The sequence below is a fragment of the Pipistrellus hanaki genome (assembly GCF_964339955.1).
Source record: "Pipistrellus hanaki genome assembly, chromosome: 7".
Classification (NCBI taxonomy): domain Eukaryota; kingdom Metazoa; phylum Chordata; class Mammalia; order Chiroptera; family Vespertilionidae; genus Pipistrellus; species Pipistrellus hanaki.
The window spans coordinates 35,889,793-35,903,210 of NC_140509.1; the positions used below are offsets into that span (position 1 = coordinate 35,889,793).

Sequence of the window (13,418 nt, forward strand, 5' to 3'; positions counted from 1 at the left end):
AGCTGCCTCTTGCACAGCCGCCACCGGGGATGTGCCCGCAACCAATGTACATGCCCTTGACCGGAATCGAACCTGGGACTTTTCAGTCCGCAGACCGACGCTTTACCGCTGAGCCAAACCAGTTTCGGCTGATTTTTATTTTTTATCTCAAATGGTTTGTATTTAACCAATTAGGTAAAAAAGTTTTTTACCAAGTTGAGATTCCGTAGCCTAAGTTGTCAATTAAAGAATTTGCTAGTGCCCAGAAAAGTATACAATGATTAGTAGCAATAGTTGTATAACAGTGAACTCATTTTACCTTCAATCCAAATTACAATGATATTATATAATAGGATTTAATTTGAAATTGGTATTTTACTTCTGCATAGTTTGATCAGTCATGAACCTGAAGCTGCTGAGTAAGAATTATAAATAAATATGTGCAACTATTTACTGAGTAGTTAATACGTACTAAATTCTATGCAAAAGTTACTTCACTTTTATCTTTGATACCCAAAAGGTAGGTGTTTTCCCCATTTAATGGGAAAAGGAGTCTCAGAAAAGTTAATTAATTTCCAATGTCAGAACAACTCATAAGGTTTACTTTAGAACCCAGTCTGCCTACTTCAAAATTTCCTTTTAAACACTTGTCCAATACCTTATGTATGTTTTATATTTTTGTTATCCAAAAATGAAGTGTCAATAATATAAAATTTATTTTTAGAGCAAGCATGTCAAACTCGTGGCCCACGGGCCGCGTGCCTCGCTTATTTGGCCCGTGTTAGCCTTTGAGCTTGACATGTTTTTGAGTAACTTAGTTACCTCGTGGTACAATGCTACAATGATGGTTTTACATATTCTCTTTTTTTAATTTCCAATAACCCAGGGGAATTATAAAGTGAATTTAGTAAACGTACCTCTCTGAAGATAAAAAGATTAAGCAAAACCATCCCAAAATTATAGAGTATGAGCACTAAGCGCATCTGAAAAGGTTCTCTGGCTTTCATCCACTTTGGGCCCAGCCACACGAACAGCAGGTAAAGAGTACTTATACAAAGCGTAGGCCATGGAGACTGCATTAGAGGCCAATTTTCCACACGTTTATCTACAGAGAGAACAAAATAACATAAAATTCATCAAACAATGTTTTATAAAATGAATTTTTGGGGAATTGTGTTTCAACTTGGTTTTCCTAAATTGACCAAATACAGATCGTTCTCCTGTGAGTCCCAACAAAAATACATGACATAAAAACCAAAGAAACAAGACTGAGTCTCGTGAGCAGCTTTTGAAAATGAAGTTTTGTTACATATGGCGCACATTATGTTTTACAGAGAACCTCGAGAACAAAGACAAGACATAAAGCTCACTAAAGATATAGAAAATTCTTGGGATTAGATGAGAAATCAATGAGACACTTCATAGACAGAAAAACACTGTAAGGAGAAACATGTCTTCCATATTAAACGTGAAATTTATCAGTGCAGTTTGGGAGCTGCATCCTCCTATGTCTAAGACAGGAAAGAATTAGTACACTGAAGAGGGGTGGAGCAATGAAAGCCAGTTCCTGGGCTATTTCTGGATACTGAAGACAAAAATATAGTTATATTTGAGACATTAACTTAGAGATCATTACAAGTCTATTAATTATTTAAATGGGAATCATCATATTCAAGACATTTTTCTAAAATTTTCCTTGAGAACATGAGTCTATTTTTTTACCCATAAACATAACCAATTTATAGCTTTTCTCTAAAGTTATAAATCATTTACCTTACAGATGTATAAAAATATACATATAAAATACACTATTTCATTGAAAATGAATGAAGTGTCTTTACTATTTAAATATACATCCATGAATCAATTTTACAATAGTTCTAACAAAAGTAAAATATTTCTGCCGAGACCGGTTTGGCTCAGTGGATAGAGTGTTGGCTTGGGGACTGAAGGGTCCTGGGTTCGATTCCGGTCAAGGGCATGTACCTTGATTGCGGGCATATCCCCAGTAGGGGGTGTGCAAGAGGCAGCTGATCGATGACTCATCGATGTTTCTAACTATCTCTCTCCCATCCTCTCTGTACAAAATCAATATAATATATTAAAAAAAAAAAGAAGTAAAATATTTCTAAGACAAGCATGAAAATGAAATATGCGGTTAACAAAAATTAATTTTCTAATACATTTTAAGAAGATATTGAAATTAAATTTTATATTTCTAAAATTTAAAGAGCATTTAAAAGGTGTGAAACTAATATCTAGTTTCTTCTTGGTAATGCAAAGTATTTCTATGTTTTATCTTCAGAATATTATATACTTTTAAAATAGTAAAAAAAAAAAAAAAAAAAAAAAAAAATTCTACCTTTTAACCAGTTCCCAAAGCTAACCAAATTAATTTAATTTACTTGCTCATTACAATGTCCAGTATTTTAAACTGTCCATTTTAATAAAACTATATATTAGATCATTATATTTCAAAATATTTTACTCAAAACTAAATGAATGTTTTTATATACTATCAAAAGAAAATAAGATTCAAGACATAAAACACAAGTGGAACAATATTTAATCACAGTCTCCAAAGTCAGGAAGTAATTTAATAATTATGGTTTCTACAAAATAAGAGTTGCTATAAAGATAGAATAGTGACTTGGAAGAAAAACAAATATGAGAACAAGAAAAACTGATTTTATTTCATAGCTTTTAGGAAGCCTATTATCTGTCTATTCATGGAAATTATGGTTTTACCACTTAAATCAAAACGTATTCCAGACTTAAAATGAACTAAAACACTTAAAAGGACAGGAGAGAGAGTAACTCACTCAGAGGAGGGGGAGTGGTTTTTTGTTTGAAGACACTGTGTCACTATGGTCCTATCAGTGATTGTACACTTTTCCTTAATGTTGTCATTTTATCTTTCTTTGCTTATATCTTTCTATGCTAAAGGCTCCCTTAAAACATGGTAGTACTTATCTATTTAGATCTTTATTTTTCTACATTACAGAAAAGTTTATTTTTCTACATTATAGAAAACCTTAGAGCCTCTCTCCTTCAGGTGACTAAAGAAGGAGTTGCTGTAGTGTGCTATTCTTATCCATAAACTTGAAGGCAGGTACTATTTTTTTTTCCATGAGATTGAAACAAATAGCAAAAGGACTGCTTTAAGGAATAATCTAACATCATAGATCATTGCTCACTCTAATCCATATAAAGAATTCCTACTGTCTTCACAGGATGTTCTGAACAATAAGTTAAAAAAATAAATAAAAAATTAGAGAAATAGGTCTCAAAATTTCCAGAAATCAAGAATAAATAAAAATGTATTCTCTTTGATATATACTGTGAGTAACCTGTACTATTCTCTCATTCAACAGAAAATTTTAAAGAGAACACTAATAATAAGAGAGAGAAGTAAGAAGCTGAATATCTGACAATATAAAGCACTAACAGAGGCCAATAGAAGAGAGAAAAGGTGGAGGGGTGTAGATGAGAATTAATAGATATGACAGAAATCATGCAAGACTCCATCAGTGAACAGAGTTTTCATGGCAGCTCTGCTATGTGCATAGGGCACAATGTCTTCATGTCCTTTATCTATAAAACCGGATATAGGGGCAAACTAGATTAGTGCTTCTCTAACTTGAATGAAAAAGAAGAAGAAAAAGAATCACCTGGGGAGGGAGGAGATGCTAAAATGCAGTCTCTGACTCCGTAAGGCTAGGATGCAGCCCATTTTTAGGAAGATCCTGCATTTTCTAGAAAGCTGCAACTAGAGGCTATGCTAATATTCCATGGACCAACTTTTAAGTACCAAGAAACCAGGAGATCCCTTAAGTGTTTGTTGTTTTTTTTAACTTCTGAAAGTTGTTACTTTTTAAAATAATAATTAGAAGGAAGAATGAAATTGAAGGTGAGGAAAAGCAGATCAAGAAAATGGGCAGTTTTCCCTGACCAGGGACCCACTTTGCACTGCCGGAGTACCTGCACATGTTTCTGTGCCATTAGAGCACTCATCACCTTGTTCAGTCACCTTCCTTTAAAATGTAATCTCCCTGAAGGCAGGGGCTGGGTCTTTCATTCTTACACTGCAAGGCCTATCAAGGAGTCTAAATATTTATTTAATGAATAAACAAAGAGTGGATTTTTTTTTTCATATCAGTCCTTTATTCTCTATCCCTTCAGTGAAATCCAACTGTACAGTTACTGATATTCAAGGTTTCTTCAGTGTACAACCACCCCTTCCCACAGCTATTGCCAGATACTCCTCTATGTCGGTACACAATTGTAACCTTAAGTTAACAACACCTCAACCAGGTATCAGTGAGTACAAGTGTGCCCTGTGAGGCTCAATGTCTTTAGTGCTTTCTCCAAGAGAAAAGAGGCAATGCACTTACTTCTTTGCCCAACCAAGTCATGCATTCATGCAGCAACCACTTAACAAACCCTGTGTTCTGCCTATAGAAAGGCACATTTCACACCAGATCCTTCTCAAATTAGTCCTTTCAGCTCTCAAAAATTCCACTTCCAATGACTATTATGAAAGTTGTAGTAACTGTCAGCGACCTGAACAGCAGCCTTTACAATTCCCATCCTATGATATTTCCATGAAATTTCCCATCTTTGCAGTTATTTGTGTCCTTCTGAATTTACTTGCATTAATATTTCATTTAGTACTTGAACAACTTTCAAATGCCCTATGCTTCTTCTATATGTTCCCTTTTCCACTAAAAAAGAAGGACTGAGTGCATCACAATAGTGTTATACAATGACATGAAAACTAATTATTACCAACAGGTTCCCTCAAGTCTTGAACAAACAAAAAAACAAACAAAAAATTGTAAGGAAATAAAACAGACAAGGAAAATAATGAGTACTGAAGCTTTATATAATTTGTATTACCTAAACATAATGAATTATCAAGAAGGTAGAGAGACTAGCCAAAGAACATTTATACACAGCCCATGGCCACAGACAAAGGTCTGGTGAAGGAGAGGGGAGGAGGTGGGCAAAGAGGGAGAAAAATGGGAGACATCTGTAATAGTGTCAACAATAAAAATAAAATTTTAAAAATTACATTATCCAGTTTTTCATTAACTCAAATGTTTAAATAACATAATTATAAATTATTTGCCCTATTCATTTAAGTTACACTGAATCCAAATATAGATTATGCATATTAGAGTAAAAGAATATATTTTTCTAGTATGTTGTCAATATCCTAATCTTACACAGTTATGGGTGGGATCCAATACCATGAATTTATTAGTGGCAGGGGGAATTCTATAAAAAAACAAAAACAAAAAAAAACCCCTGTCCCATGCCGAAACCGGTTTGGCTCAGTGGATAGAGTGTCAGTCTACGAACTGAAAAGTCCCAGGTTCCATTCCAGTTAAGGGCATATACATTGGTTTCAGGCACATCCCCAGTGGGGGGTGTGCAGGAGGCAGCTAGTCAATGTTTCTCTCTCATTGATGTTTCTAGCTCTCTATCCCGATCTCTTCCTCTCTGTAAAAAATCAATAAAAAATATATTTTTTAAAAAATTTAAAAAAAAGCCTGTCCCTCCTGCCACCACTATAGTCAAATTCTGCCATCAAGGAATATCAAGATTCAAATGACTTTTATGTAACATTCTTGGAAATTCTCTCTTTGAAAAGTTTTTTTGGAGGATGTCTATATGGCTCACATATAAACTGACTAGTCAAATTGTTTGGCTCATTTTGATACCTTATAGTATTAATAGGCTTATTAATATGTGTATGCCTTTGTGTCTTAGTGATTTTGCTCTTATTTTGAGCTTATCCTATATAATAAAGAGCTAATGTGCTAATTAGACTGGACAGAGGAGACCTTCCGGAATGACCTTCCGGATGACCTTCTGAAAGGACCAGTGGAGGTGGGGGCAAAGGGGAGCCCACAGGCCACGAGGCAGCTGCTGCTGCAAGGGCCTACTCTTACATTATTTTCATGCATCAGGCCTCTAGTTTACTAATAATTTCAAGTCTTTCACATTGCATGTTAAACCTTTATCTAAACTAGAGGTGTAGAACTTTAGATTTAGAAATCATCCCTTTATCTTAAAAATGAGATTCAGGGAGCTTAAGAGACTTGCCCAAGAAGGCAATAGCCTCATGTATCCTGCCAGCTATTGCAGCACCACTCAGTCACCATGTCCGTTCATTTTGAGATACTGAGCAAAAAAAGAAAAAACTCATAGACATGGACAACAGTGTGCAGAAGGAGAGAAGGGTGGAGGGAAGTGGAGAAGGGTGTAGGGGGGATAAATGGTCATGGACACATAATACAGTATAGATGATGTGCTGTAGAATTGTGCATCTGAAACCTATTTTGTTAACCAGTGTCACCCCAATAAACTTAATAAAAAGAAAAAAATTTAAGGGAGAAAATTTCCCAATTGCTTTCTAAATTATAGGTACAAATGATATTTTAAGATAGAATTCAAGTGAAAGAAAATGAGAGACCTACATAAGTTCTCTTAGCAGAAAAAAACACACAAACAAACAAGAGATACTCAAAGAAACCAAGTATCACATTTTCCTAGATGCTGCATCTGGCAGACCTGGCCTAGGACCACGAATGCTTTGGAGACCATGACACCAGGAGTGATGGGAGGGTGGAAGGATGTCTAGCCTGGAAAAAAAGAAACTTCATCACATACCCAAGGACCTAAAATAAGACTAGATTTACTATTTTCAGAGCATAGAATTAGAACCAATGAGAAATTTTAGGGAACTAAGTTTTTCCTAAATTCAGTAAATTCTAACTACTGGATCTTTCTCTCTGTAAGTAGAAAGAATTTTATTTTTTGGTAATGAGTTCCCTATCCTGGTTTTAAAGTAAATTTAAGCAACCTAAAGCTAAATATTAAATAAAGCAAGTCTAGTTCATGAGCAAGAGTCTTTATTTTAATAATAAGAATTACCAGGACATGCTCTGGCCAGTGTGGCTCAGTGGATTAGAGTGTCATCCCATACACTAAAAGGTGGCAGGTTTGATTCCCAGTCAGGGACACATACCCAGGTTGAGGGTTGGAGCTCTGGTTTGGTATGTATGGAAGGCAACCCATCGATGTTTCTCTCACATCTATGTTTCTCACATTGATGTTTCTCTCTCTCTCTCTCTCTCTCTCTCTCTCTCTCTCTCTCTCTCTCTCTCATCAATTTTTTAAAATTGAGGTGGGGGGGATTACCAAAACACATTACTTTAACCCTTCCAGACCCTTTTTTCTTGGGAAATACTTTCTATTTAGAACATTGTGACTGTTTCATAAAGTTCATGCCAAGTGGGACTGATTTATTTACAAACATTATACAATTTGATCTGTATTAAAGCCATGTAATGTTTATTCAACTGTATATGTGTCAAAACTCACAAATTAGAGTTAATTTTATTATGTGTAAATTATATCTTTATAAAAACTGGGAAGAAAAATCATCTATCTAAAGTGGAGCTTCCCTTAAAAAACCCTCCACCAAAAGGTTTTTTTAAATTGAATTTATTGGTTACATTGGTCAATAAAATTATGTAGTTTCAAAGTATACAATTCTACAATACGTCCTCTGCCCATTACATTGTGTGCTCACCATCCAAAGTGTAGTTTACTTCCATCACCGTTTATCTCTCACTTACCCTCTTCCACCTGCCTTCATCAGCCCCCTTCCCTCTGGTAATCATCATACTGTTGTCTGTATCCATGACTCCTCTAGAGGCTTTTATTCCTAACCTGATTTGTATCTTAAAAACCCAGAGATTTTAAGGTTAAATAGGACAGAGTTTCAACTCAGTCTCTCCACCTCTTCTGATCTAAGTGATTTGGGGCAGGTTACTTGTTCCTTGACCTCTCAAAACTCATTATCTATTAGAGGAGAAGACAGACATGAAAAGTCAGTTGCTGTGCAGGATAATGAAAACAATATCAGAGGCTAGTCTAAAGAACAATGTTAGGACAGGAAAGAATAAACAATGTTTATTCCTGAAGAATAAAAGAGAAATTTGTCGAGCAAATAGGGAAGGAGAAAAACATATATACAAATAGCCCAAAAGGAAAAAACAACAACACTTATTTTAGCAACCAAACAAGACTAAGTAGGGGTTATACAAGGAGAAAGAGCAGGAAACTGCTGAGGATGTACAGGTTAGATCAGACCTGGGAGAGTCTGATAAGAATCATCTGCTTGTTAAAAAAACAGATTCCTAGGCCCCACCCCAGATCTACTGAATCAAAATCTCTGTGGGTGGGACCCAACACTATAACTCAAAGAGCCCCTGGTGATTCTGATGGGCAGCCAGACTTAGAGACACTAAATTGCAAGAAATGATGGAAACCTGATTCAGGAAGCTGCACTGGTGATAGAAAAGATGAGCAGATAAGAAAGTTACAAGAATAAATCTATAGACTTGGTGACTGATATGGATATAAGAGGTGAGACTGAAAGTTCAGGATTACTCCCAGATTTCTGGAATGGCTGGTGGCACAGATGGTGAAGACATGATCCAGGACAGAGCATAAAGGGAAAGGAGTAGATCTGGAAGGAGATGATCAGGTAAACTTTTAAACATCTTGTGTTTGAAGTACTTGTGTGGCACGTAGGAGGAAGTATCCAATGAGCTCTCAGCAGCAGGGGTCTGCCAGGGCTGCAGACACATAGGTGTCTGACAATGAAAATCTCACCAGTGTCTGAAGTCACAAGAAGAGCACATAGAACAAAAAGAGTACATAGAGTAAAAGGAGCAAAGAATGAATCCTGGGGAAGACTTATGGGAAGACTGGGAGAAACAAATGGTATCAAAGTAGCCAGAGAAGAAGGAAGAGAATAATATCATGGAGACCAAGAGAGTAAGATTTTTCCAAAATGATGGGGTAGGCAACAGACACTACAGATGGAGAATCGACTGTCCTTTTCTTTTTAGTGAAGAATAATATGTCATAGAGTTGATGATTAAATGTTAAAGTTCCTAGTAAACATGGATATCACCAAGTCACTCCTTTTGTGCCACCCATTTCCCTCTCCATTCCAAATCTTCACAAAGGTATCTTATGTCGGGAACAATCTGAGCCCCTCTCATTAAAAGTCAAGCCCATTGATATCTTCTAGGCCTTTTCTTCCTAACCTAGAGGAATTCTCAAGATTCTGAGTATGGACTCCACAGCCAGGCCATCAGCATTAGAATACTACCTCCCCTGTTTACCAGCTGAATAAATCTAAGCAAGTTACTTAGTCTCTCTGGCCTTGTGGATAAGAAGGGGGGTTGTTGGGAGAAATAAAATACTCCATGTACAGTGTCTGACACAGAATAAGAGCTCCATAAATGTTGGCAATAATCATTATTATTGACAATAATCCAACCACTCTTCCAAGAGGAGTTAAACTAAATTAAAGAAAAATTACCATCAACACTAAATATTAGGGAAAAGTTTAAATTGAGAAACCAGGACATTTTATAATTTATTCAAAGGAGCAAATGCCTAGCAATTCTAACTCTGAATTTTTAATTACTTAAAAAGGCTGTTTTGGGTTTTTTAAAATATATTTTTTATTGATTTCAGAAAGGAATGGAAAGGGCAATATTTATACTATATAACCAAATCATATGCCCTGACCAGGAATTGAACCTCAACCTCCTGGTTCATAACTCAATGCTCAACCACTAAGCCATGCCAGGCAAGAGAGGCTGGTTGTTGTTTTCTTTGTTTGTTTTAAAAAAACACACCTTGTTTTAAAGAAAATGTAAACCAGATGTAATAAATAATAAAATAATTCTAATCCATCCAATAGTTTTGAAATAACTCAAGTTCTTTAGAAACATCTATTTATATGTAAACAGCTATAATTAATTTTCACAACCAATGATCAGTGCATATAATAAAGCAACTTCCTTAAATATCTCTAACAGACCTCCTCCTTTTTTTGAAGGGCTAATATCTTTTAAAGCTTTTAGAACTCAGGATTTCTACCAGTCCGCATTAACTTTCTCCGCCAATTAGTGTAAGCTGGCCATCATCTCCCATCCCCAAAATTAATAAAATGTTTTCTCTACAGGCACAAAAGCTTGTACAGTGGATGCACCAAGCAAATGGCTGAGGACTAGCAGACTGAATGAAGGTCACAACGTATCCAGAAAATAAATTATTTTTATTATAGCTACTGCTTCTATGAGAATAGGCATTCAGGACTTTTGTAAACTGCCCTTTTGATTCAGATAAAATGAGCAACAGCTACTGATCAAAATGATTCTAAAAAATATACAGTCCGACCAAAACCGATTTGGCTCAGTGGATAGAGCGTCAGCCTGCGGACTGAAAGGTCCCGGTTCGATTCCGGTCAAGGGCATATACCTTGGTTGCGGGCACATCCCTAGTAGGGGGTATGCAAGAGGCAGCTGATCGATGATTCTCTCTCATCGATGTTTCTGGCTCTCTATCCCTCTCTCTTCCTCTCTGTAAGAAATCAGTAAAGTATATTTAAAAGATATACAGTCCCTGTTGGGGTAAAAAACACATAACTAAATTTTCTATAAAAGTTCATGCCATTATTTGGCTTTTTATTTTTATTTTTATTTTATTTTTTTACTTCTTTTAATTATATTTTATTGATTTTGTACAGAAAGGAAGGGAGAGAGATAGTTAGAAACATCGATGAGAGAGAGTCATCAATCAGCTGCCTCTTGCACACCCCCTACTGGGGATATGCCCGCAACCAAGGTACATGCCCTTGACCGGAATCGAACCCGGGACCTTTTAGTCCCCAAGCCGACGCTCTATCCATTGAGCCAAACCGGATTCGGCTATTTGGCTTTTTAAAGTATATTTTATAATCAATAGCTGAAGAACATTTTAAAATTTGTCTTCTTCCATAGTAATACGAGCAGCAGATTATCAAAGAAATTAGGAATATACCCTTTGGTTCAAAGTGTGGTCCATGCAACAGCAGAAAGCAACTTCTGGAAGCTTGCTAGCAGAATCTCAAGTCTCACTTTAGACCTACTAAGCCAGAATCTGTATTTTAATATGGTTTCCAACTGATTTTACATATTAAAGTCTAAGAAGAACTGCTAGCTTGCCTGGCCAGTGTTACTCAGTGGTGGAGCATTGACCTATGAACCAGGAGGTCAGGGTTCGATTCCCAGTCAGAGCATATGCCGGGTTGCAAGTTTGATCCTCAGTAGGAATTGTGCAAGAGGCAGCTAATCAATGATTCTTTCTTGTCATTGATGTTTCTCTCTCTCCCTTCCTCTCTCTGAAATAAATATATGTATAAAGAAATATGGGCCTACTTTATATATTATATAACCAAATCATAAAAGTTTGATTAATTTTTCCTAGAATCTACCTGATATCAGCCACTTCTTTCTCTTCTAGCAAGTCTATTTCACCTACCATAAACAAAAGCAAAACACAAGTCTGACAACCAACTAGAGATATTGGTATTCAAGACATTAAGAAGTATATACAACACATTCTCTGAAACTATTCATCATCCTTAAGTTAGAACCAACAGTGTCAAATCAACTCCATTTTCTTTACACCTGGCTATTAATAATTGATAGGTAAGTGATATTATTAAAAATCCATTTTCCTTTACAGACTACACAAAAATAATAGTTACTCCATGTGACACTGCACTGAAAAGCACCTCAAAGGCAAACTACAGTCTTTTTCTTAAAAAGGTAGTCATTTCTTTCTCCATTTGCTATAATGTCATGAGGCCCCTTCATCTCTCTAACAATAACTGGTAATATATAAGCAGCCTCAGTCCTTTGTTAAAATAAATTTTTAATAAAAAATGTAAATAACTGTTGTCAAGAAGAGATTGAGAAATATCTTATCTCTATGACAGGAATAAACTAAATAACACCATAAGGACTCTTCTAGGTTCTAGTCTAAAATATGATGCTTAATATATTCTCCAAGCCAAGTAAGAGCTTGTGCATCTGGTGAGGTAAAATGGGCAGAAATGGAGGAGAAAAGATCTTCACATAACTTCTGCTCCATTTAATAACCTGAAATATACTCTAGAGATTCTGAAAGTAATGGATAAATGAGAGTCAGATCAATTTCCTACCGAGTCAGGTGAAGAGCAGGGAAATTCTGCTTTAACCTCCTACGTTCACAGGGAAGAGATGAGGGCTTGTGCTTGGAAGAGCACCTGGATGAATTTAAGGAAAGGGCAGCTTTGGCAGAATGTAGAGGTGGTCCAGGCAGAAACTGAGCTACAAAATGACAAAGAGGTCAGTGTGTGATGGGCAGACAGGAAGAAATTGTCACCAACAAGGCAAAGGTAAACTGCGGTATCTGAAGTAGGAGGGAACAAATGGTCTGAGAGGAGTCCAGCACGAGATTAGAACAAGAGGGCAAAGAATGTTTCATGTAACTCAGTTTCTAACGGTCACCGAAGAGCCTAAAACAATGAAGGGAGAAGTTAAAAAGCAGAGTAAAAGAGAATTTTGGTTCCAAGTTTGCCTAAGCAGAGATCGGAATAAAAGTAGAAAGTGAAAGAAATTATAGGATTTCCCATAGAGAGCAGGTAAATAAGGATGCATTCAGAGGCTGTACAGGAGAAAAAAACAGTAACACAGATAGGTTGAGTGACTATATGATTCATTAATTTGAGAGAGTAGGTACAAAATGAATAATCCAGGGAAAATTGGTTTACTCACTTGGAAAATGAGAATAATAGTACCTAGGTGAAAGGAAAATGAGAATTAAATGTAATGATAATAATAATAATATTAATAATAATAATAATAATATATATGTGTGTGTAATATATATAACACATATATGTACACACACATATACACACACACACACACACACACACACACACACACACACACACATATATATATATATATATATATATATTATTGGAAACAGTGCCTGGAACTCAGTAAGATCCAATAAATGTTCCCTATTATCAGTGGGCAATAAAGCAGTATTTGTTGTATGAATAGAGAGGTTGTACCGCTGCATGAAAAAGTCACTCACACAAAGGAGAAGATTCAATCCAGCTCTGTTACTTTCCAACTGTGTAGTTTTAAGTCTATTTCTTCATCATAGAATAGTAAAATACTACCTACCTTACAGGGGTTCTATGAACATTAAATAAGATAAGGTGTATAAAATGCATTCTATAGTCCATATGGTACTATAATGGAAGCTCAATAAGTAGCAGTGAGTTTCACCATGTGCAGATTATAGATAAATGTGTGGCTTTAAAAAATGACAAGAGGAGAAGGGATTGGGAGGATGAAGATTAGGCTGTAGGTGGTGAGCACAGAATGCAATGTACAGATGGTGCAATATAGAACTGTAGACTTGAAACATATTATTAACCAATGCTACCCCAATATATTTTTTAAATGCATATTCAGAAAAGCCAGTTCCTAGGGAAAGAGGAAACAATACCCAGGTGGGAG

General features: G+C 35.9%; 1 protein-coding gene across 1 annotated transcript in view; it reads right to left on the reverse strand.

Annotated features, from left to right (window-relative positions):
- Positions 1–13,418, reverse strand: part of ELOVL4 (ELOVL fatty acid elongase 4) — a 37,955-nt gene that overhangs the window by 11,896 nt on the left and 12,641 nt on the right. Inside the window, exon 2 of the mRNA XM_084889491.1 lies at positions 897–1,084. Coding sequence (XP_084745617.1) covers positions 897–1,084 — 188 coding nt within the window. The remainder of the gene's footprint in view (positions 1–896; positions 1,085–13,418) is intronic.